Here is a 24,883-nt window from a genome sequence, read left to right as displayed (position 1 = left end):
AAGGTCACTTGATCGCAGACTGCAGAACGCAATATTGTTCGATACATAATAGTTCAACTCATTCATATAGTCGATGCTACTCGCGTAATCAACAACAGAATCCTAGAAATACACAGTCAATTCCACGGTCAATTCCCTATGGAAATAAAAAGAAAAATCCTCAGTTCAATAAGAAGAAACATCCAAACGTCATTGCAGTTCAAAATAAAAAACAAACAAATAGTGCTTCAAATAACTCTGATCCTGGGCCGTCTAGCCAGAACTCGCAAGGTCAGACTAATTTTCAGAATGTGCAGAGCAAAGCAAATACCACATAATTAACTCCAAAGGGGAAGAGAGTGATGTTGGGTCATTCATATCAACATCAGTAGTATTAAATAATCTATTTAATGTTTTATCAGATCATTGTGAGGCAATAGATTTTCCTATGAAACACACGGCCGAATCAAATAAATCAGTGCAGGCTCCCGTAGATTTGCAACAAATTCACACAATAATAAGCCAAAATGAGTTACGACCAACATTATATGCTGTAAATTTAAAACACCGATCCTTTACATTATTTTTTGACTCTGGTAGTCCACGTAATATCATGGATTTGAGGACACATCATTTGTTGTTTTCGAACTTCCCTAGAGAGAAGTCCGGAGTAAGGCTCTTGGGTATAGGAAATAATGAATTAAATGTAATAGGCGTAACTCATGTTCAGTAAAAGGTTGGTAAGCACACGTTTGCCGATACCTTTGTTGTTGTACAAAACGTTGATATGTATCCAGCTGTAATTATAGGATACCCGTCTATGGGCAATCAAAACATTATCTTAGCCCCTGCCAAACACGGCGTGTATATCAAAGGAAAATTCTATAAGTCTTCTAATACCTTAAAATCAGTTTTGGATAAAAAGGAGACGACAAATAAAACAGTGACGTACATTGAAGAACCAATCACTTGTCTCATTAATAGAGAAATAATATACGCAACCCAACAGAATTCTCGTTCACCCGTAATATCATCTTACACGCAATCTATCAAGCCGAACGTAACTTTGAATTTAATAGTGCAAGTAAAGAAAACGTCACCGGGATCTGAAATATTAATCCTTTCTGACACTTTGAAAACTAACGGATTGTCCGTCACACAAGCTACTTATAACAGTACCACACCAACACACACACACACACATATATATATGTATATATATATATATATATATATATATATATATATATATATATATATATATATATATATATATATATATATTATATATATATATATATATATATATATATATATATATATATATATATATATATATATATATATATATATATATATACTCACAAATAATCCATTCCCCACTTAAGAGTCTGTTTTAGGTCTTTCCGCTAACAAAATGTTCACTACAACAACTGGCAGACTTGCCTTTAAACATTTATTGCCTTCAGACTTAAATCAACAACACAGTCTGTGATGATGGATGTTCCAAAACGTAAACAAAAATATATTGAACTTTAGAAAAAGGTTTAAAAAGATATTTTCAGGGCTCTACGATTATTTTAGTTATCATTTATGAATTTTCTTTATTTCTCAGACTTGTACTAGTATTATCATACTTTTTACATTTTAATTGTTCACATGAAACTACTACCAACATACAGGAACACTTTTGGTTTATGTTAATACAATTGTTATGCTAAATATGCAATTACTATTACGTCGTGTATTCTACAATAAAATTGTTTGAATGTTAAATTTTGGCAATATAATTTAGACCCGTAATGCCTGAACGTGTACTTACTCACAAATCATAGTTTATGCGATGATCTATATGTTCAAAGCAAGCAGGACAATGCCCTAAAGACTGACCATATATTCATATGATCAGTGCCTAAGCCCCCATCCACTCTAGCTAGGATCAAGGAGAGCTAGGCAAAGGCTTCTGATGATTCTGGAGGTAGACCTATAGGCTCCCGCAAATCCCCCATCCTTAGCTCACAAGGATGGTGGGGTTGCAGCGACCAAACGAACTAACGAGTTTGAGTAAGACTCGAACCCCAGTCTCGCGATCACCAAGCAAGGACGGTACCAACAGGCCACCACAATCCTAGAAATTATAGTAACAAAACTTTTGTTGTTCGTGATGGGAGTACCAGGCAGTGTTATACTATTTGCTTACAGGTCTGCGCATGCGTCGTCTCCATTAACATCAATTTTAGTCAAATCTGCTATACAAAAAGCATTCCAGCAAAGGGGACTATGAGCCTCTCTTCAACAGATATCTAGTAAAGCTCACTTGGGTTTTCTCTGCTACGATCTTTCTATGTCTAAAACATCCTCCAATTTAGCCATAACTTTTTTGAACTACATACAAAACTTTTGAATTGTAGGCTATGTATTTTTCATTATCTAAAGATGACAAATCGACCATATCATTCATCATTTTTACCACATTTACACTTTTTTCAACCTTTTACCTCTTTTAGAATGCACGTACTGTGAAACAATTCACACCGATAACTTACATTTATATTTCTCTCATTTGCATTAAACATGCACAAATAACTTCCTTGAAATGGAATTGACTCAATAATCTTTACATATATTCCTTTTTTCTCATGTTGACAATGGTTTCCTCGTACAACCATTTCGCAGATACCATGCCAGCTTTCTGTCCACACCTGATCTGTGGGTTTCCCCTTTCTTTCAACCCTAACATCTAATCCCATATACCTACACAAATCAGCCATTTCCATTATTCCAACTTCCATTCCAACATTTCTTGACTTCCCTTCTTGGCTTTTATCTACTCCTTATCAAACCTTTGCTACTATTCATTTGCAATTTTCTCCTCCTGGAAATGTATACGAACTCCTTAACTTATCTGTGCATCCTCTATTTTATATTACAAACTAATTGCATATATCAATCATCCCACACCCCATTCATTAGTCATATTTTACTAATCTGATGTCCTTTCATTGTCTTCTTTTGTACGTCCATCCACTGAAATAATAAGCAGCCATTTCTATTTTCATATTAAATCAGTTACTGTCTCGTTTACACAGTAAAGACAATTTAACTCCCATCGTGAAATATTTTGATATGCCTCAACATATTTCATACACCTTATTTCCATAACATACCTGTCAATTCTTAAAAAAAAAAGTTTCTAAAGAAATGAATGGTACATATACTTTCCCCTTATGAAATATTCCTTTGTATTTCTAATTTCGTCAGTTAGAGCTTTACCGTGAGCACCTCTAATGCGTACTTTAAAGCTTTAGAAGCTTCTACCACTTTTCCTTTTGAAGAAATGATCGGTTTTCATTCGCATTCAGTCCTTTCATGTTTTCGTTAATTGCTTAAAATACTGACTTCCATTTTAGATCCAGGAATTAAAGAATAAATGTGGAAGTAACTTTTTTCTATGAAAGGAATTCTGTTTCTCCTGGCAATGGATAATAGACATGTTGTCTATTACCTTAGTTCGTAATCGTTCGTTCAAGTTAGAATCAACTTTTTAATTTTTCACCTCCGGTACGTTCTTACAAAACACTGTTGTTTACATGTGTTTGCATATTTTTGACATCTTTATGAGAATCTTCAGGCATTTTCCAAAAGAATGAGACCAACCTGACCTCTCTATGACAAAAATTAAGGCGGTTAGACAATTTGAAAAAAAAAAAAATATAGCAAAATGTGCTTGAAAGTTCAACATACCTTGGGGGTAAAAGGGTTAAAACTCTTCACCAAGGCCTAGCTTCAATTAGGCCGATAAATTTCCTGTCAAATTTATGAGTATAGATACAGGAAATTGGACTTTTGTTGGGAATCAAAACTAATTAGTCTTGTAACCGAACTCATGTTTTTGTTCATCATTTGAGCATTGTAAACTTTTGCCCGATAGACATCGAACACAGGTAACAGAATCTCAGTTTATGTTATAGTTGTTTATACTTTCATAGCCTGGATAAAAGAAGGGGGATGTTACCAATGTTTGCAACAAATTTCATTGGTCTGTTGCAAGCAGCTATGAGTTACTAAATGAAGAATGAAAGCAAACCGCTTCAGGGAAAGTGAATGTGAAGGTTTAAATAATAAAGTCAAAATATAATATATATAAAAAGTCTTTATTGAATAAATATAAAACCTTTGGCAGCACTGACACGAATATAAACAATGTGTTTACTTATCTAAGATCAAGGTACTCAGATTTAAGCTCGAAGAAGACCTTCAAGACTGTGACAACTTTTGCATCATGTTTATGAAAAGAAGAAGGATAAGAAAAGATGATTATGGCCGTAACGTCTCTTCTATCCAGTCTCTGTAGAAGGTTACGTCAGTGTAGATTCCAGGCACACTGTGCAAGCCACAAGAGGGGTATCCGTGGGAGACAACACCGATCTGAAGGTAAGGGGGTCCACTGGGTCCTCCTAGGATCAGAGGGCCTCCTGAATCTCCTACGCAAGAGTCCTTTCCATAATCGCCTCCCATGCAGAGCTAGAAAGAAGAATAATGTAGGTAAATTATATTGTTTTGGTAAGAACTTAGTCACATTTTAAAGATACACAGGAAACATGGGTGACAAGGGGGAGGGGAAAAACTTTAATACAGACATGGATTATTTCCGGTATCAAGCAAATACATTTAACCCTTTTTAACCCTTTAAACTAGAAAGCTAATACCCAACACAGTATCGGTGCCTATATTTTTGAATGAATTAAGCAATTAAGTATGTACACACACAAACACACACACATACACACACACACACACACACACACACATATATATATATATATATATATATATATATATATATATATATATATATATATATATATATATATATATATATATATATATAGGCACTGCGCAAGATGGAATAAAGGAAAAGAATAGAGAAAGCCTCTTTTTTAAATAGTTTCGTATAATGTTCAACTGAAATCAAACATTTCTTGAAAGAATAACGTAATTACATACTGCATACAATATAAGGATACCTTAAATTTACTTAACTGAGAGAATATACTGCAAAATGGAAGTGAATTGCGGTGATGTAGTTAAATGTTAGTTTTTTTTATTATCCTTAGATCTCTATAACTTTATTCTTGAAAAGGTAACACAGAAAGGAATGAAACGTTTGAACTACCGGACCCCAAACGTTTGAAGGCGGATTCCCAAAGATGAGTTTCGATCACAACGTTCTCATTGTTTCATATTCTGCTTTTATTTCTGGGCCAACAGGATATATTGTATATACTTAGGAAAAAGTATCCTCAGACACGAATTTTTTTTTTTTTTTTTTTTTTTTGTAGACAAGCTTAATGATTTTCGTGGTCACTTAATTTACAAAGAAAGCTTTATAATTAATTTTGTCATTATTAATTAAAAGGATGAGATTTACCAGCCCAGTGAGTCAAACTCTACTCTTACAGAGCTGGCCAGCATAGATTCGGGAAGGAAAAAATATATGTATTAAATCAAATGGGTAAAACATGAATTATATAGTAATTATAAAGATAAAAAATACAATAAAGGATAAAAATATGGGACGAATAGAAATTCAAATTTCATTTTTCAAACCTGAACTTCTTAAAGATAAACTTAAAATCTGACGATAAAAGTCAGAAAAACTTTTCTGTCCAAATCTTTAAAATCGCAAAAAATACGTCATAGGGCAGAAAGTGTCACATTAAAAATCCATGGGTGAACTTTTGCATGACATGTTCGCAATCTTGCTAACATTACTTCTGCTATTTTATCTTTTTGCTCCGATGATTCGCATGAGGAAAATTAATTCATTTTTAATATACATGTATTATTCATAGATTTGTTGTTTCACATAGTTTGCCCTTTTTGAAGTATTAAAGGTGTTATGATGGTTACTCAATGGGGAGTTTAATGCCAAGTTGTGGTAAATCTATTACTGATTTAGCAGCGGAATCTAGTTTTTCATTACCAACATTCCACACATGTGCAGGAATCCCTTGATTATTTGTTAAGGATCTCTTTACTTTGCAATGATGCAAGGAAACATGTGCCGGGTTGGTTTCAAGGACACCGGTAGCAGTTATGCCAAATAGCTGAAGATCAATCAGTCAAGAGTAACAAATCATCCAAGCTCTTTGACGAACTGAACGTTATAATAATAATAATAATAATAATAATAATAATAATAATAATAATAATAATAATAATAATAATAATAATAATAATAATAATAATAATAATAATAGAAATAAAGCGAACTGAACCTAACAGCGACAATAATAATAATAATAATAATAATAATAATAATAATAATAATAATAATAATAATAATAATAAAAATAATAATAATAATAATAAGACGAAATGAACCTAATAATAATATAATGATACTACTACTACTACTACTACTACTACTACTACTACTACTACTACTACTACTAATAATAATAATAAAAACACTCACCTGTTCCGCCAAAATGGTTGCACTGAAGGTCGACATGCAAAGGGTTTTCTCAGCGTAAGGAACGATGACCTGCAGAAGGCGGTCGCTGGTGGTGCCATTCTCGGTCATGCCCCATCCCGTGACGACGGCCTCTGGTCGCTCGGTGTCAGGTCTCACCATGACGTTGCGGACCGAGAGGCCCTGCGGGGGAAGGCACACTGCTTGGATGAAGACACCTGAAGGGGTCAGTGAAAAGGGAGAATTTAAATACGAGTTTCAGAGAGGGAGAAAAATGCATTTCGTGAATATTCGAATGAATCACGTTTGAGATAAAGTATTTTTGCCGTGTTTATAAATGTTCAAATCTAGCAGGTTTCAGAATTGAGATTGAAGACCCCAGTAACTGGAAACCGTTTCTCCAATATAACAAAGAGCAAGCGTCTGGTGATACATGCATACATACATACATGCATACATACATACATACATATATATATATATATATATATATATATATATATATATATATATATGTATATATATATATATATATATATATATATATATATATATATATATGTATATAATGTATATATATATTATATATATATATATATATATATATATATATATATATATATATGTGTGTGTATATATATAGATATATATATATATATATATATATATATATATATATATATATATATTATATTATATATATACTGTATATATATATATATATATATATATATATATATATATATATATATAACGGATTTTGAGCGAAGCGAAAAATCTATTTTTGGGTGAGGTAGCCATGTCGTCCTGATGGAAGTTCCTAAATGGTAGCTTTCTAGGGTATATTTGACTACAGTGATATTCCCAGAGAATTTTACCTTAAGGTATCCAGAATTCTAACTCCTGGAGCAAATATCCCTAAATAATCTCACAGGGATATCGCATAAAATCAGAGGACGTATTCTTGACACGTCACATAGCTATCTTCGCCCCGAACAGTATTAACGCTTCGAGGGGGATATAGTGACAAGAATCCGAAACGAGAATGAAAAGAGAGCCGCTCTTAAGGCATCTCTCCTATTCCGTTTCCAGTGTGTATCTGATGAAGGCGGTGGCGCCCTCTTTATTCCTTGTAGCAATATACGAGGTGGTACAGATACTGTATTATAGGGAAGGGTCAATAAGCCCTTTTACAATAAAAGGAAGGGCGGGTCCATCAGGACGACATGGCTACCTCACCCAAAAATAGATTTTTCGCTTCGCTCAAAATCCGTTTTTTGGGCTCAGGCCATGTCGTCCTGATGGAAGTTTACCAGAGCATTACTGTATCTGTGGATTCCCAATCAGTGCCGTACTCTCAAGAAAGTATTTTCCTGGTCCGTCTAGACCTAGAGACCTATGATGTTACCGTCATACATCATTTCATCTAAGCATGAACTGTGTTAGTGCTTCCTGCCCCCGACAGGGATGAGTCATACTAGACTGGAAAAGTCTCGAGGAGTACATAATAACCTATGGATGACAAAATGACAAGCTTGTATAGTGGTCTCGCCCTATACATTATAAAGCAAAGTTTGTCTAAGAGTCGCCAAAGTCAGAATGAATTTGTGACACCTTCCCCAAGGTGACCACTCTTAAAAACTATCGGATAAAGGTCATATCCCCATAGGAACAAATTTGCATCTCTGCCACTCTCCCGTTAGGGTACCACCTCAACCCTTCCTAAAGGAGGGTTAAGGAGAGTGGACTTTGCTTTAATCAGGGAACAATCTTAAAAGACATACCATGATAAAAATATCCATATTTTAATCCTAATGCTCAGTACATATCTAATAAAAATGAGTGTGGGCGAATAAGACGCAGGGTTCACTATGAACTAGTTTATTGAAAATTTAATAAATATGCATATCAGATCTACTTTTATAAAAATGTTTAAAAAGTGGATGATATCTATTAAAGCACAAAGAAAACAGTCAACAGAAAATACCGTTTCATCTACCATGAAACAGACTTGCCACTTTAATTGAATAAGTAATAATGCTACAGTCTGTACACTGTTTAATTACACTAGCGTAAGGAACGCTTGGCACAAGTGTCCGTATTATGCTATAGTTCACCAACGTCAATGGAACAGTTCGTAAGGACACTTTCGTGGCCTATCGCTCAGTGTGTAGTACACACAGTGACTACACACCCACCCTCTTAATTAATCGTCCCAAATTAATTACACTGTTCCTCGCAGAGTTAAAACAGAAGGTTAAAGGATTCTACCTGCTGCTACCACAGATTACTTGAGTTGCTCCTTGTAAATAAGGAAATTTAAGGGAAGAAGCAACTCCTCTTGGATCATGACTAGCGGGTGTACTGTCAGGACCCGATTCGCGAATAACACAGGTGAGTTTCGCCCTTAGTAATAGAAAACCTTGAGCCCGAGGTTTCTCATCTGAACAGCTGTCCTCCCATAAAGTCTGAAGTTCTATGAAGATAGACCTTTAGGCACCCCACTGGACATAGAGATACATCTTCCTTCAGAGGGTAGATTCTCTAGGGACCCCACCTGATGGTGGGTAGCATGTTCTTGGAAAGAAACTAGGGAGAGAAAATCATGAGATGTAGGTTTCTGGTTTTCTGTAATGAAGCGAGACAGTTGTCTTCTGTACTCGCTGAGACAGGGATGGATCTGGTAGCAGAACAAATTTTAGGCGTAGTTCCAATGCCAGAGGGAACCACACGCTATTTGGCCACTTGTGGTCCACTATTGGTGCCTTCCCTTTGAAGGATCTCAGCTTGTCAAGCACCTTCAAAAGGAGGTTGTGCGGAGGGAACAGATAAATACCGGACCATCTGTTCCAGTCTAGGGACATAGCGTCCACGGCCTCCGCTAGCGGATCCCCGTATGGGGACACATAACGATCCATTTTCTTGTTGTCTTTCATCGAAAAGAGGTCTATCTGCAGCTCCGGGACTTGACTCGAGATGAAGGAGAACGATCCTGCGTCAAGGGACCATTCTGACTCCATTGGTGTAAACCTGGATAGAGCGTCCGGTGTCACATTGCAGAACCCTTGAATGTGAACTGCTGACAGGTGCCATTTTTTCCTTTCTGCCAAACGAAAAATGGCCAACATCACTTGGTTGATTTGAGGTGACCTCGACCCATGTCGATTCAGGCATCTCACTATCACCTCGCTGTCTAGAACCAGTCTTATGTGGGTCGAGTGGCGAGGAGATACCTTCTTTAAAGTCAGAAGCACTGCCATGGCTTCTAGAAAGTTGATGTGAAATGACTTGAAGAGATTGGACCAAGCTCCTTGGACTCTCTTCTGATGAGAGTGACCCCCCCACCCTTCCTTTGAAGCGTCTGTGTGGATAGTTACTGATGGGGGAGGAGGTTGAAGAAGTATTGATTTCTTCAGTTGCTTGGCATTGGACCACGGCTTGAGAAGTGAACGCAGTCGATTCGGTAGAGGTCTTATTAGATTTCTTCGCGCGTTTGATGCGTATTTCCTCCAGACTCCTGTTGCATCCTTTAGCTGTTCTCTTAGCACTGGATCTGTTATTGAAGCAAACTGTAGAGAGCCCAGCACTCTCTCCTGTTCGAGTCTTGATATCCGTTTGGATTTCAGCAGTCTATTGACAGATCCTGCTATTTCCTTCCTCTTCTTCCCAGGAATGGAAAGTCGATGTGACTCCAAATTCCAATGGATTCCCAACCACTGAAGGTTTTGAGCTGGAGAAAGTCGAGACTTTTTGATATTGATCTTGAATCCCAGATGTTCTAGGAACTGGATCACTCTCTTAGAAGCTTGCATGCATTCTTTCCTGGATGCTGCCCACACCAGCCAGTCGTCCAAGTAGGCTACTACTTGGACCTCCTTTAGGCGTAATTGACAGACGGCTGCGTTTGCGAGCTTCGTGAAAATCCTTGGGGCTATGCTTAGCCCGAAAGGCATCGCTCTGAAGGCGTAAAGTTTTCTATGTAACTTAAAGTCTAGGTAGGAGAAGAGGTGGCGATTAATTGGAACATGCCAATAAGCGTCACACAAGTCTATAGAGACAGTATATGCCCTCTTGGGCAGTAGGGTCCTTATGTGTCGAAGTGTAAGCATTCTGAACTTATAGTTCATTATGAACTTGTTGAATGGCGACAAGTCAAGAATGACTCTGAGTTTATCTGAGTCCTTCTTTGGAACACAAAACAGCTTCCCTTGAAATTTGATGGACTTAACTTTCCGAATCACTCTTTTGTCTAAGAGCTCTTGGACGTGTTCTTCCAAAACGGGGGTTGAGTGTTGGGAGAACTGAGGAAATTGAGGTGGATGGCTGCTCCAACTCCAACCTAGTCCATTCTTTATTAGGCTGTGGGCCCAGGAATCGAAGGTCCAGCGATCCCTAAATAGCGGTAGCCTCCCTCCTACAGGAAGCCTCTCACTTCTGCTGTTGTGGACCTGAGGCCTTGCCTCCTTGACTGCGTCCTCCCCTGAACCCCCTTCCTCTTAAAGGGCGTCTAGAAGAACCTCTGGCTGTTCCTCTAGCCCTCGAACGAAAGAAAGAAGTTTGCCTTTCGAAGGCTGGGTTAAAAACTGGCGACTGGGTCACCACTTGTTGAGGTACCAGTTGGTACGTGGTTGGAGGTTGTGCCATCATCTGAGGCATCGCGGTCACAGGAAGTTGTTGCTGTTGATGCTGTCGGTAAGGTATAGCCGGCCGAGAAGATGGCCTAGGCCTTTTTGTCTTCCTCTTGGGTTGGGGACCCTCATCCTGAGAAGACTTCCTCTTAAGATCTAAGCCCCACTTTTTGAGAAGGTTCCTATTCTCTGTGGCGGCCTTGTCTACTACCTCTTTAACCACATCATTAGGAAAGAGGTCTTTACCCCAGATACAAGCGGGTATCAGTTTCCTCGGTTCGTGTCTCACCGCAGCCGAGGCGAACACGAACTCTCTACAGGCTCTCCTAGCCTTAATAAAGCTATAGAGATCCTTTGTAACCGTGGCCAGATGAGTTTTGGCCACCACCATGAACATGTCCTGGTTCTTGGGGTCACTTGCCATTGTTTCTAATGTCGTTTGCAACGACATTGATGCCGCAAGTCTTTCCTTTGTCTCTTGCTCCCTACGCAAGAAAAAGTCCGACAGCTTGGGGAGTTCCTCACCGAACTGACGTTCAGCAATATCAGCTTCCAGCTTCCCGACTGAGAAGGTAAGGTGTACGTCCTTCCAGTCTTCTTGGTCCAAGGGCAAGGTCAGAGATAACGGCTTGCACTCTTCCAAGGAGGGGCATGGTTTCCCTGCCTCCACCGCCTTTAAGGCTGCCTTATATCCCTTTTTCATGAAGGGAAAGGCTCTGGCAGGAGAGGCCACAAAAGAGGGAAGCTTCTTACTCAAGGCTGGCACCTTTGAGTTCGTGAAGCTCCTCTCTTTCATCGAGCTTGATAGTAACGCCTGAGCTTTACTATGATCCAAAACTATGACCTCCTTCAGCTCAGTCTCCTCCTTTGAGGCTGGCTCCTTCCTAAGGCGGACATAACAGTCCGGGTAGGAATCCTTATTGGGCCAAAATTCCACCTCTTCCAGGGGAATTGCTCCCAACTTTTCAGATATAACGATCTTCCCGATTGTCATTGGCATACCTCCAAGGATTGGTATCCGAACACAAAGGAAGATCCTTCACGTTGAGTCGCTTCTGGGGCCCACGGGATGCTGTAAGTCTACATATCTCCAGTTTCATTGCAGCCTCTTTCTCATCACTCTTCTTCTGAATTTGTTGGATCATCTCAACAATAGAAGAAAGAGTCCTTCCCAGGTCATATGGGATAGCAGAGGAAGTAGAGGGAACAGGTTCTGGGTCCGGAACCGATGTAACCGACACCTCATCGATTTCTTCCTCTTCTACTTGAGGAGTCTGGCACAGCTCCTCCTCTTGACCTTCTCCTAGAAGGTCCTTTTCTGTAGAATCCGACACCTCCGACATCCTATCGTCCAATTGGATGTCTTGAAGGGCGGCCGAGACTTCAGAATCCACCGGATTCTGGGTAGTTGGTATCTCCACCTGAGGCTGGGGAATGATTGCATCAGCCGATGCTTTAGGGAAAAGGTAGGCCCTCATCTTCTCATTTGGAAGGTAGGGTCCTGAGGTGTTTTTCTGAAAACCCCTCACCCAGGATCGCAACTTTTCCCTGGCAGTATTCCTTGACTCCTTCGACTTGGGGTCGTCAAAAGCCTCAGTAATCAGGTTAGAACATACTGTACAAACCTGAGGGTCCCAATACCGGAGATCACCTCTGGAGGCTGCGCATGGTGCGTGCCTCCTACAGTATTGATGTCCACAGAAGTATTTACTGCGGACATTACAGAACACACTCCCGCACTTCGGATGGTCCTCCTGTAAAGAGAAGAAAAATCCATGAGTATCAAGAGAAGGCTTTTCACTTATATTGAAACATTTAGCTTATATAGAAAAGCTTTAAAAGAAAGAAGGAAAGACACATACTTGTATTTCCTGTCCAGTCAATTTCCGTAACCTCCCAAAATATTAAAACTAAGGTTAATTCTATACTAGAATACCTTATGTAATTTCCTAAACGGAAATTTAATGTGTAGTTTTAATACACGGGATTGAAAGAATACAGAAAGAACTCACTTTCTATATAAAGTACGGTCTCAACAAAAGGCTGTACAAGATAACATTAAGTATGACGAAGAACTTTAGTGTTATCACAAACTCTGTACAGCAGTTTCTACTAATGCAGTGTGTACTACACTACGAATATAGCAACTACTGTACATCACATGTTATTGTGCCGGCCGGCAACTACCCCTTTATAAATCAAAGATATACTATCTTTAACTAATAGGCAGCAGCCCACTGATTTGTGACTGTGTGCCGGCCGGCAATCATTGCCAGCCGACGGCTGAAAACACTAAAACCCGGCTGCCGGCCGCTAATCGTAGCGGCCAGCGAATTCGGGCCGTGATTCCACTGCCAGCCGGCAAAGGTAATAAAACCATGCCGCCGACAGTAGCCAAGAATCAGAGAACCTCTACCTTCCCGGCTGTCGGCTGTCAAGCCGGCAGCCGGGATAGGGGTGCAACACAATAGTCAGAGAAAAAGTATGGATGTAAGGTTATAGGGCGGCATGCCATACGACCTTCCATCCAGAAAGAGTGAACTTATGGAAGGGGAAAATGTAACATTCAGGCTTCCAAAGAATCCATAGTCTGCCGGGGTCTACCGACGGACATGGAAGGGAGACCAAGGGAGGTCTGGGGTTCACTCTGCAAAGAAAAAAGGGTCTCTGCCGGCCGACACGTAGTACCGGCCGGCAGAGAGCTGAGCCTGTCCTCCATCCTAACCTATACTAGGTACGGAAATAGGACCGCGGCTAAAAGAAAATAAAAGAAAGAGAGGTGGGGAAGGGATAAGGGCCCTATAGACTTCGTTCTAGCAGGAGACACACTCAGCCGTTAGGAAAGCTCATCCTAACAAAGAGTTGTCTATTAAGGAGGAAGATTGGCAATACTTGCTAACCTCCTCCCAACCAGAACAAGGTTAGGTGAAGTTATTTCGCCGGGCAACAGAGAAAACTCATTCTCCAGCCCGAGAAAAACAAAACAGGACAGTCTGCTAGGCCACTAGAGAAAGGAATAATCTCGTACAGAATCCTTACAACATGGACTAGGGAAGCAAAGCTTCCTGTGCCCGCCCCTAACCTAGCAAAGGAGACTCTTTCTCTATGCTAGGAAGAAGCAGACCTCAGACTAGAAACTCTGATGTTCTGCCCTAACCCAAAAAACCAGTCACTCTGGTTATCAGGTCAGGACAGACATATCCTAGAATAGTTATACCTGAATTATTATACAGATAGAACCACTAGGATTAAGCCGAAGGCTTACAGAGGGAGAGAGGGATTGAACTTAGCCTCCGGAGGATTAAAGAACAATCGGGGATGTGGGAAAGTATACTACTGCACCTAGAATACTAGACTAGGTAAGATGAGAATCGATTACCTAAATCACCGAAACTCTCTCGTATACAGTCTTGGAAAAAACATTCAACAATATCTTACATGTATAAAATATTTGCCTATAGCTTCAATAAAATAACACTCGAAAAAACTTATACAATGGATGAAAGTACTAGTGCCAGACGTCTAGGCTACAAAGCCTCGCGAAAGGCAGGATCTGTACCTCGACCCGTGTCGAAATCACCGAACAATATAAGCATTTCTAGAGTAGCTAAATAGCAAAATTATTAAAGCGTAACAAACCGGGAACGTCGCTCTAGCTAACTAACTGACCCATAAGAGCGAGCGACAGCATCCAGGATGCCTCCGGTAGGCAACAGCTCTTGTTTACGTTAAAATCACTTTTGATTTAATTCAAATCAACAAGAGCTTACATTTATACATAGTAAAGATAATACTCAACTTTCCAGAGGTAGAAGAGGCCGGAGAAGTCATCAAAAAGTTGAATCAAATCCAAAATAACGAGAGAACACAAGGGAAAACACCGAGTAGTTGAGCTACACGAAAAGGAATAAAGAGGGCACCACCGCCTTCATCAGATACACACTGGAAACGGAATAGGAGAGATGCCTTATGAGCGGCTCTCTTTTCATTCTCATTTTGGATTCTTGTCACTATATCCCCTTCGGAGCGTTAATACTGTTCGGGGCGAAGATAGCTATGTGACGTGTCAAGAATACATCCTCTGATTTTATGCAATATCCCTGTGAGATTATTTAGGGATATTCGCTCCAGGAGTTACAATTCTGGATACCTTAAAGTAAAATTCTCTGGGAATATCACTGTAGTCAAATATACCCTAGAAAGCTACCATTTAGGAACTTCCATCAGGACGACATGGCCTGAGCCCAAATATATATATATATATATATATATAAATATATATGTGTGTGTGTGTGTGTGTGTGTGTGTGTGGGGCGGCACGCGTTTGTATGTATACGTGTATAAATTAATATATATTTCTTGATTAGCATATAACTACTTGGTCTCTCCCCGTCTCTCGGGTGGGGTGGAGAGGAAGTAGTCATATCCTGGTAGGAGAGGTTGTAGTTAGGAAAGGGGGAGGGGTGAAAAGTGTTGAATGTGTGTGTGTGCATATCCATCTAAATATTTTGCATGTCATGAGTGATCTTTAGTTTGCCCCATTATCTCCTTGAACAACATCTAAGCAAAATGACCGTACCTGAAATATCAATCTTCCTCGAGAGCCTGATGAGAGCGATGTCGTCTGACTCGTAGCCTCTCTTGTTGTAAGTCGGGTGGATTATGATTTCTTCGTGAGTGACGTTGACAGATGGGTCCGCGCAGATGGTCCCATTTAGTGTCGCCTGACAGTCCTTGCCAAACTGCTTCAGGTCCCAGTCACCGAGACCAATCACTTCCCTGTACATTGGAATAGATAATTAATGGTGGGTGCAGTCATATGGACTTTTACTGTTCTTTCAGTAAACAGTTGGTCTTTACATCCTGTTATATTAACGGAACAGCAAACGATTTCCAAAATAGGTTTTTACAAAAGGTAACCTTAAATGTTATTACACTGAAGCAAAATTTTCCCATGATGTTGATCAAATTGAATGAGGATTTTTTTTTCAGCGGCAGTACTAATGATAGTGATAATAATGAAAATACTGTTGATAAGCCGATAATGATAATGAATATATCTATACGTATGCAGGTACACGTACACATACACGCATGCATACTGTATATATATATATATATATATATATATATATATATATATATATATATGTATATATATATATATATATATATATACATATATATATATATATATATATATATATATATATATATATATATATATATACATACATATACATATAAATATATATATATATATATATATATATATATATATATATATATATATATATATATATATATATGTGTGTGTGTGTATATATAAATATATATATACATGTATATATATATATATATATATATATATATATATATATATATATATATATATATATATATGTGTGTGTGTGTGTGTATATATGAATATATATATATACATATATATATATATATATATATATATATATACAGTATATACGTGCATATTTTTGTATGAATTATTACTTACAATGGCATCCCAGAAACGCAATGAGCAGCAGTTAGGATGTACCGGTCATTGATAACAGATCCGGCGCATAGGTATTCGATGTTGTCAGTGCTGATATCTGGAAGCAAGAGGAAGCTGTGATATGAAAATAGAGAAAAAGAATTCATGAGCATATTATAACGTGAATATAATTCAGGAGTATCTTACATCAGTTCTAACAATCCAGTAAAATACCGTAAAAAATATGACATACTTTTCGATCATGGAACCAAAGTCTGCCATAATAGATGAATAAACACAAACTTATGTATCTCTCTGCTTATATATATATATATATATATATATATATATATATATATATATATATATATATATATATGTATATATATGGTAGAGTGTCTGGGTTTGAAAGGGGAAGACGAAGAGAGGGTGTGGCGTTATTGCTGAGTGAATGGATGACAGGTAAAGTAGTGGAATGGAAGGAGATATCATCTAGGTTAATGTGGGTAAGGGTTAGGTTGGGTAGGGAATGTTGGGCGTTTGTCAGTGCGTATGGGCCAGGTAGTGAGAAAAGTGTAGAAGAGCGGAATGAGTTCTGGAATGAATTAACTAGGTTTGTAGAAGGACTGGGTAGAAGGAATTATGTAGTTGTCATGGGTGACTTAAATGCTAGAGTGGGCGCTGGAGAGGTAGAAGGTGTCATTGGGAAGTATGGCGTACCAGGTGAAAATGAGAGTGGTGAGAGACTGGTAGATATGTGTGTTGAACAAGAGATGGTAATAAGTGCTAGCTTTTTTAAAAAGAAAGATAAAAATAAGTATACATGGGTAAGAGTAGCAAATGGAAGAGTAGTAGAAAGGGCATTAATGGATTATGTGTTGATAACTAAAAGAATGTTTGGAAGATTGAAAGATGTGCACGTGTTTAGGGGTATGGCTAACGGTATGTCTGATCTTTTTTTGGTGGAAGGAAAATTAGTTGTAGCAAATGAGTGGGGGAATAGAGTAGGTGGATGTAAAAGGGAGCTAGTGAGGGTTGAAGAGCTAATAAAACCGGTGGTAAAAAGTAAATATCAGGAAAGGTTGAAATGGCATATGACGAGGTGAGAGTAAGAGAAACTGGTAATTTAGAGGAGGAGTGGAAGTTAGTAAAAGAAAATTTTGTTGGGATTGCAAGTGATGTATGTGGCAAGAAGGTTGTTGGAGGCAGCATGAGGAAGGGCAGTGAATGGTGGAATGAAGGAGTGAAGGTAAAAGTGGAAGAGAAAAAGAGGGCTTTTGAAGAATGGCTGCAGAGTAATAGTATAGAGAAGTATGAAAAATATAGAGAGAAAAATGTGGAAGTAAAGCGCAAGGTACGTGAGGCAAAGAGGGCAGCTGACCTGAGGTGGGGTCAGGGATTAGGTCAGTCATATGAAGAAAATAAGAAGTTTTGGAAAGAAGTGAAGAGAGTAAGGAAGGCCGGCGCAAGAATTGAAGAGACAGTGAAAGATGGAAATGGAAGGTTGTTAAAAGGAGGGGAGGCAAGGAAAAGGTGGGCGGAATATTTTGAAAGTTTGCTGAATGTTGAGGATAATAGGGAGGCAGATATAATTGCTGTTCCAGGTGTTGAGGTGCCAGTGATGGGAGATGAGAATGAGAGAGAGATTACAATAGAGGAAGTGAGGAGAGCACTAGATGAAACAAGAGTAGGAAAAGCATCTGGTATGGATGGTGTGAAAGCTGAGATGTTGAAGGAAGGGGGTGTGACTGTACTTGAATGGTTGGTGAGATTGTTTAATATGTGTTTTGTGTTGTCAATGGTACCAGTAGATTGGGTTTGTGCATGTATTGTACCACTATATAAGGGTAAGGGAGATGTGCATGAGTGTTGTAATTCAAGAGGTATTAGTTTGTTGAGTGTAGTTGGAAAAATGTATGGTAGAGTACTGATTAATAGGATTAAGGATAAAACAGAGAATGCAATCTTGGAAGTACAGGGTGGTTTTAGAAGAGGAAGGGGTTGTATGAATCAGATTTTTACAGTTAGGCAGATATGCGAGAAATATTTAGCAAAAGGTAAGGAGGTGTATGTTGCGTTTATGGATCTGGAGAAAGCATATGATAGAGTTGATAGGGAAGCAATGTGGAATGTGATGAGGTTATATGGGGTTGGTGGAAGGTTGTTGCAAGCAGTGAAAAGTTTCTACAAAGGTAGTAAAGCATGTGTTAGAATAGGAAATGAAGTGAGTGATTGGTTTCCGGTGAGAGTGGGGCTGAGACAGGGATGTGTGATGTCGCCGTGGTTGTTTAAATTGTATGTTGATGGAGTGGTGAGAGAGGTGAATGCTCGAGTGCTTGGACGAGGATTAAAACTGGTAGGCGAGAATGACCATGAATGGGAGGTAAATTAGTTGTTGTTTGCGGATGATACTGTACTGGTAGCAGAGACAGAAGAGTAGCTTGACCGACTAGTGACAGAATTTGGAAGGGTGTGTGAGAGAAGGAAGTTGAGAGTTAATGTGGGTAAGAGTAAGGTTATGAGATGTACGAGAAGGGAAGATGGTGCAAGGTTGAATGTCATGTTGAATGGAGAGTTACTTGAGGAGGTGGATTAAGTACTTGGGGTCTGTTGTTGCAGCAAATGGTGGAGTGGAAGCAGATGTACGTCAGAGAGTGAATGAAGGTTGCAAAGTGTTGGGGCAGTTAAGGGAGTAGTAAAAAATAGAGGGTTGGGCATGAATGTAAAGAGAGTTCTATATGAGAAAGTGATTGTACCAACTGTGATGTATGGATCGGAGTTGTGGGGAATGAAAGTGATGGAGAGACAGAAATTGAATGTGTTTGAGATGAAGTGTCTAAGGAGTATGGCTGGTGTATCTCGAGTAGATAGGGTTAGGAACGAAGTGGTGAGGGAGAGAACGGGTGTAAGAAATGAGTTAGCGGCTAGAGTGGATATGAATGCGTTGAGGTGGTTTGGCCATGTTGAGAGAATGGAAAATGGTTGTCTGCTAAAGAAGGTGATGAAGGCAAGAGTTGATGGGAGAAGTACAAGAGGGAGGCCAAGGTTTGGGTGGATGGATGGTGTGAAGAAAGCTCTGGGTGATAGGAGGATAGATGTGAGAGAGGCAAGAGAGCTGGCTAGAAATAGGAATGAATGGCGAGCGATTGTGACGCAGTTCCAGTAGGCCCTGCTGCTTCCTCCGGTGCCTTAGATGACCGCGGAGGTAGCAGCAGTAGGGGATTCAGCATTATGAAGCTTCATCTGTGGTGGATAATGTGGGAGGTTGGGCTGTGGCACCCTAGCAGTACCAGCTGAACTCGGTTGAGTCCCTGGTTAGGCTGAAGGAACGTAAAGAGTAGAGTGTCCCCTTTTTGTTTTGTTTCTTTGTTGATGTCGGCTACCACCCAAAATTGGGGGAAGTGCCTTTGGTATATGGATGGATGGATATTAAATATATATATATATATATATATATATATATATATATATATATATATATATATATATATATGTGTGTGTGTGTGTGTGTGTGTGTGTGTGTATTTATATATCTACTGTATATATCTATATACACACACACACACACACACACACACACACACACATATATATATATATATATATATATATATATATATATATATATATATATATATATATATATATAGTGATATCTTCGGTCTTGCCAGAAAACAGTTGAACTGCCATTCCCCTGTATATGATTCCACATTGAATTCTCACTTTTATATCCAAAGACTGCCATCCATGGATAGTCACCAGGACTGGTAATATTCCCTCCGGCGATCCTTCGACCGCTAGGACCTTGTCCGCAGTTTCTGGGCAGTAAGGATTCCCTCATTGTCTTAGGCTGTGGGCAGCATACCTATAGGTAGAAATGAATCATAAAACAGTTTATTCATTTTCATATGACAGGAGCTATCTGATAATCCAGATAACTCTTACCTTTCTTTAAAATTCATTATTTTTTTAGGTATAAAATGGGCAGAAACAGATAAAGCAGGTTATGGGGGAGGGCTACGTTATGAATTGGTTCTAAAAATATACTCTAGCTGTGCTTATAGACAATGTCTTTAAACTTCTGATTTGTGATACGCAAGGTTTCTTTTTACACCATACCTTCCTAAAAGAATTTTATTCTCGCTGTTGTTAAAGAGCAATTTACGCTTGGATAAACCCTCACTTTTCTATGAAAATATCCTCTTACGCACCTTAATACATATCTCCAAAAATGAATGGCACTAGAGAAAAGCACAAAAACAATCACTATATTTTCTTCGTTTCACAAACATTACGTCAAACCCTCACACACTTTGTACAATTCACTTCTATCTTGCATGTCCCCTTGTGTCTCCCTGATGCAAGGTAAATCCACCTTAGACCTCTTTTAGACCAAGCCATTAAAATGTTTTTATCATACACTCTTTTCACCAGTCTTTAACCAGTCTTTAATGTTGCATTTTCTCTACTTGAACAAACCACCTTAAAACATTCTGATTCTTTTTCTCCCTTATGTTGACATTTTATTTTTAATATCTTCTTAGTAGCCTACATTTAAGTTTCTCTTACTCCATTTATTAAACTCAAACAGGTCATCTTAATAAAATCTCTCTGTCTCTCTCCTTTGCATCCACCATTCATTCCTCATTTCCTGGTAGAAAATTCAGTACACTACCTTTGGGATGGTTTTGTCAATAAAGCATGTGGCTTCCTGTAATTTCCTGATATTCGTCAACGAAGGATTGCGCAGGAGGTTTGCCAATACGGGACATTCTTGCAACACTACGCAGTCATGGGGACAGGAATTTGCTGAAAGGTCAAAGGATCCATTAATTTCATGTGATCTATGGCAATAGAGTAGGTAGCCTATAGATATCTATGTGTCTGCTAGGTTGACCTTACTAAAAGAGAATGGTTATGAACACCGTCGGAATAAAGGTGCAAATATTCATATGAACAAACCACAGAGAGCATTAACACGCAAAGGACCTTGGCAATAGTAAACAAAGAACACCAAATTCACACAATGCTTTAAAGGAAGATGAACTGTTGCTTACGCCGATCTTAGACCCAAACTAACTATTGATCATCTTTCACAAATACAAAAATAATCTAATACATTTGCAAACATACTTGCATACTGTGACGGCCGAGAGAAAGGTTATGACTCAAAGGCAGGATGCAATCAACTGAGTAACTTTATTAAAGAACACTCTCCTTTATATACAAAACCTCAAGGCAACAGCAATTTTCATGTTCGAGTAACAGACAATGTTAGAGAGGAAATACGCAGACATGTTTATTCTGGTTCTTTTTAGTGCGAGGGAAGAGTGCAGATACAAGCATAATATATACAAAATAATTTATGTACGATCATGTGACACACGTTTGGTACATGGCTCCCCCCCTAAAAATGACATACTGTACATGTTAAATAGGGCGCCCTGATCTAGAGAGGCGAACTGTAGGCGGGTCATCTGGCAGTAGATAAGCAGGTTTTAGACGATCAATGGAGACCCAGTCTTCTTTGCCACGAATGTTTAGTAGGAATGCTTTCGGACTGCGTCGGATCACAAGGAAAGGGCCCGTGTAAGGGGGCGTTAGCGGTGGCTTGGTAGTGTCGTTGCACAGGAAGACGTGCATTGCAGAGTGCAAGTCTGTTGGTATGTGATGCTTCGCTGGTGGCTTGTAAGTCTGGCGGCATGGAGTAAATTTTCCCACGACGTGACGTATGCGCTGGAGATCGTCGGAGGAGGTTGTCGAGGGCATGTTTAGGAGTGGTCCTTAGTCCCAGGAGGACCCAGGGAAGCTGAGTAAACCAGTTTGAATCCTTGCAGCGGGACATCAAAGCTGCTTTGAGGGTGCGATGAAAATGTTCAACCATTCCATTGGCAGCGGGGTTGTAGGCCGTTGTCTGATGTAGGGTGATGCCCAGGAGATTCGCTAATGATGTCCACAATTGAGAGGTGAAAGTGGTTCCCCTGTCAGAAGTAATATGCTCAGGGATACCAAATCTTGCAATCCATCCAGAGAGTAAGGCAAATGTACATGAGGTGGACGTTGCAGTTTACATGGGAATGGCTTCAGGCCAACGGGTGGAGCGGTCGATGACGGTAAACAGGTAACGATGTCCTTGTGATGTGGGTAGGGGGCCTATAACGTTGACGTGAATGTGTGCGAAACGACACTGAAGTTGAGGAAAGGTGCCCACTCCTGAATCCGTGTGTCGATGTACTTTGGAAGTTTGGCAAGAAGTACAGGCGCGGACCCAATCCTTAGCATCCTTAGAAATGCCGTGCTAAATGAACTTTGCCTTCAGCAGCTGTGCAGTAAAACAGCACGAGAGATGTGAAAGGCCGTGAATGAAATCAAACACCTGTCGGCGCATGGGAGCAGGAACCCAAGGTCGTGGTCTGCCAGTACTGACGTCACAGAGGAAGGTGGTGTTGGAGTCGTCGAGGGGGAAGTCTTCCCAACGGAGGGACGTGCAGGATGTCCTACATGCTTGATATTCTGGATCCTGTCGTTGGGCTTCAGCCAGGGCGTTGTAATCCAATCCCAGTTGAACGGCAGCCAACGTGTTTCTTGACAGGGCATCGGCAACGGGATTCATTTTCCCAGGGATGTATTGAAGGGTGCAATTGTATTCAGCCACGGCGGAGAGATGTCGGCGTTGCCGGGCGGACCAGGCATCAGACTGTCAAGTAAAGGAGTGCACCAGAGGCATATGGTCTGTGCGAATGACGAAGGGCGTACCTTCTAAGAAATGACGAAAGTGACGGACAGCCAAGTGCACCGCCAGCAATTCTCGATCGAAGGTAGAATAGCCCGATTCTGCCTTGGACAGTTTTCTGCTGAAGAAGGCCAATGAGCGGGGTGAGCCGTTGACCACCTGCTCGAGTACTGCACCAATAGCGACGTGGCTGGCATCGGTGGAGAGAAGGAGAGGGGCATATGGGATAGGAAAAGTGAGAGCCGCAGCAGTTGATAGGGCCTTCTTTGCATTGCAGAAGGCTGCTTCTTGAAGGGGACCCCACTTCAGGTCCTTTGGCTTGCCCTTGAGGGAGGCATAGAGGGGAGCAAGAGTGGCGGCAATGGCTGGCAGAAAACAGTGATAATAGTTGATCATGCCCAAGAATTCCTGCAGAGCTTTGACGGTCGAGGGCGCGGGGAAGTTCTGAACGGCTGCTACCTTCTCAGGGAGGGGATGGACTCCTTCAGGAGTGATGCGGTGCCCTAAGAACGACACTTCGTTGGCGCCAAAGGTACACTTGTCGTACCGGACTACAAGGCCGTTTTGTTGCAGGCGATCGAGCACGATGCGCAGGTGATGGAGGTGTTCCTCTTTTTGAGGAGGAGAACACAAGTATGTCGTCCACATAACATACACAGAAAGGGAGGTCCCCTAAGATGCCATCCATGAGACGTTGAAACGTGGCCTAGCATTACGAAGGCCTACACCTGATAATACCCCTTCAGGAGATCGAGCGTAGAGAAAACCTTTGCTTTGTGCAGGTAGGAGGTCACGTCGGTAATGTTTGGGAGGGGGTAGTGATCCGGTTCTGTTTGCATGTTCAGGCGCCTGTAATCCCCGCACGGACGGAGGGAGCCGTCTTTCTTCAGAACGATGTGTAAGGGTGACGACCTGGGCTGGAGGCCTTTTGGCAAAGACCCATATCCTCCATTTCGGCGAACGTCTGTTTGGCGGCTGTTCGCCGGCTGCCAATCGTTCCGGTGCCAGACATCTGAATTTTGCGAAGACTGGGGGTCCCGTCATCTTGATATGGTGATAAATACCGTGCTTGGCAGGAACCGGGGGCGTTTGGCGAAGTTCTGGATGGAAAACTTCCGGGTACGACATGAGGAGGTGTGAGTAGTCATCCGTGGGTGCGCTGATGTGGAGAGCGAGGGTAAAGGGGGCGGGTTGAAGAGGTGTCGATAAGTACGAGTCTGCGTTGACCAATCGTCGGTGGGCAACATCGACCAGAAGGTGGAAATGAGAGAGGAAATCAGCACCGAGGATTGGCATTGTGACGTCAGCAACGAGAAACTTCCAATTGAATTTACCGTTTCCGAACGATAATGTAAGGTTCTCGTAACCGTAGGTGGGCATCGCAGATCCGTTGGCAGCTACCAAGCGGACGTCGGCAGATGTAGACAGACTACGTCGTGTCTTGAAGAGTTTCCTTGGCAAAAGAGAACGACAAGCACCCGTGTCTACCAAAAATTGCACGCCCGTTCCTGCATCATGTAAAATGAAAAGATTAGAAACACGGGAGGCCACCACCACGAGCGATGGCCTACTTA

General features: G+C 40.3%; 1 protein-coding gene across 1 annotated transcript in view; it reads right to left on the bottom strand.

Annotated features, from left to right (window-relative positions):
- Nucleotides 1-4,114: 4,114 nt before the first annotated feature.
- Nucleotides 4,115-24,883, bottom strand: part of LOC137654297 (phenoloxidase-activating factor 1-like) — a 26,398-nt gene continuing 5,629 nt past the window's right edge. The window contains exons 3-8 of the mRNA XM_068387923.1: nt 21,252-21,385; nt 20,300-20,441; nt 16,598-16,694; nt 15,665-15,864; nt 6,461-6,675; nt 4,115-4,503 (exon numbers count right to left, since the gene is read on the bottom strand). Of these exons, the coding sequence (XP_068244024.1) occupies nt 4,297-4,503; nt 6,461-6,675; nt 15,665-15,864; nt 16,598-16,694; nt 20,300-20,441; nt 21,252-21,385 (995 nt within the window). The 3' untranslated portion in view covers nt 4,115-4,296. The remainder of the gene's footprint in view (nt 4,504-6,460; nt 6,676-15,664; nt 15,865-16,597; nt 16,695-20,299; nt 20,442-21,251; nt 21,386-24,883) is intronic.

The sequence above is a fragment of the Palaemon carinicauda genome, chromosome 15 (genome assembly GCF_036898095.1).
Source record: "Palaemon carinicauda isolate YSFRI2023 chromosome 15, ASM3689809v2, whole genome shotgun sequence".
Classification (NCBI taxonomy): domain Eukaryota; kingdom Metazoa; phylum Arthropoda; class Malacostraca; order Decapoda; family Palaemonidae; genus Palaemon; species Palaemon carinicauda.
The sequence above is the reverse complement of the archived record's forward strand: the minus strand, read 5'-3'. Positions and strand labels throughout refer to the sequence as shown.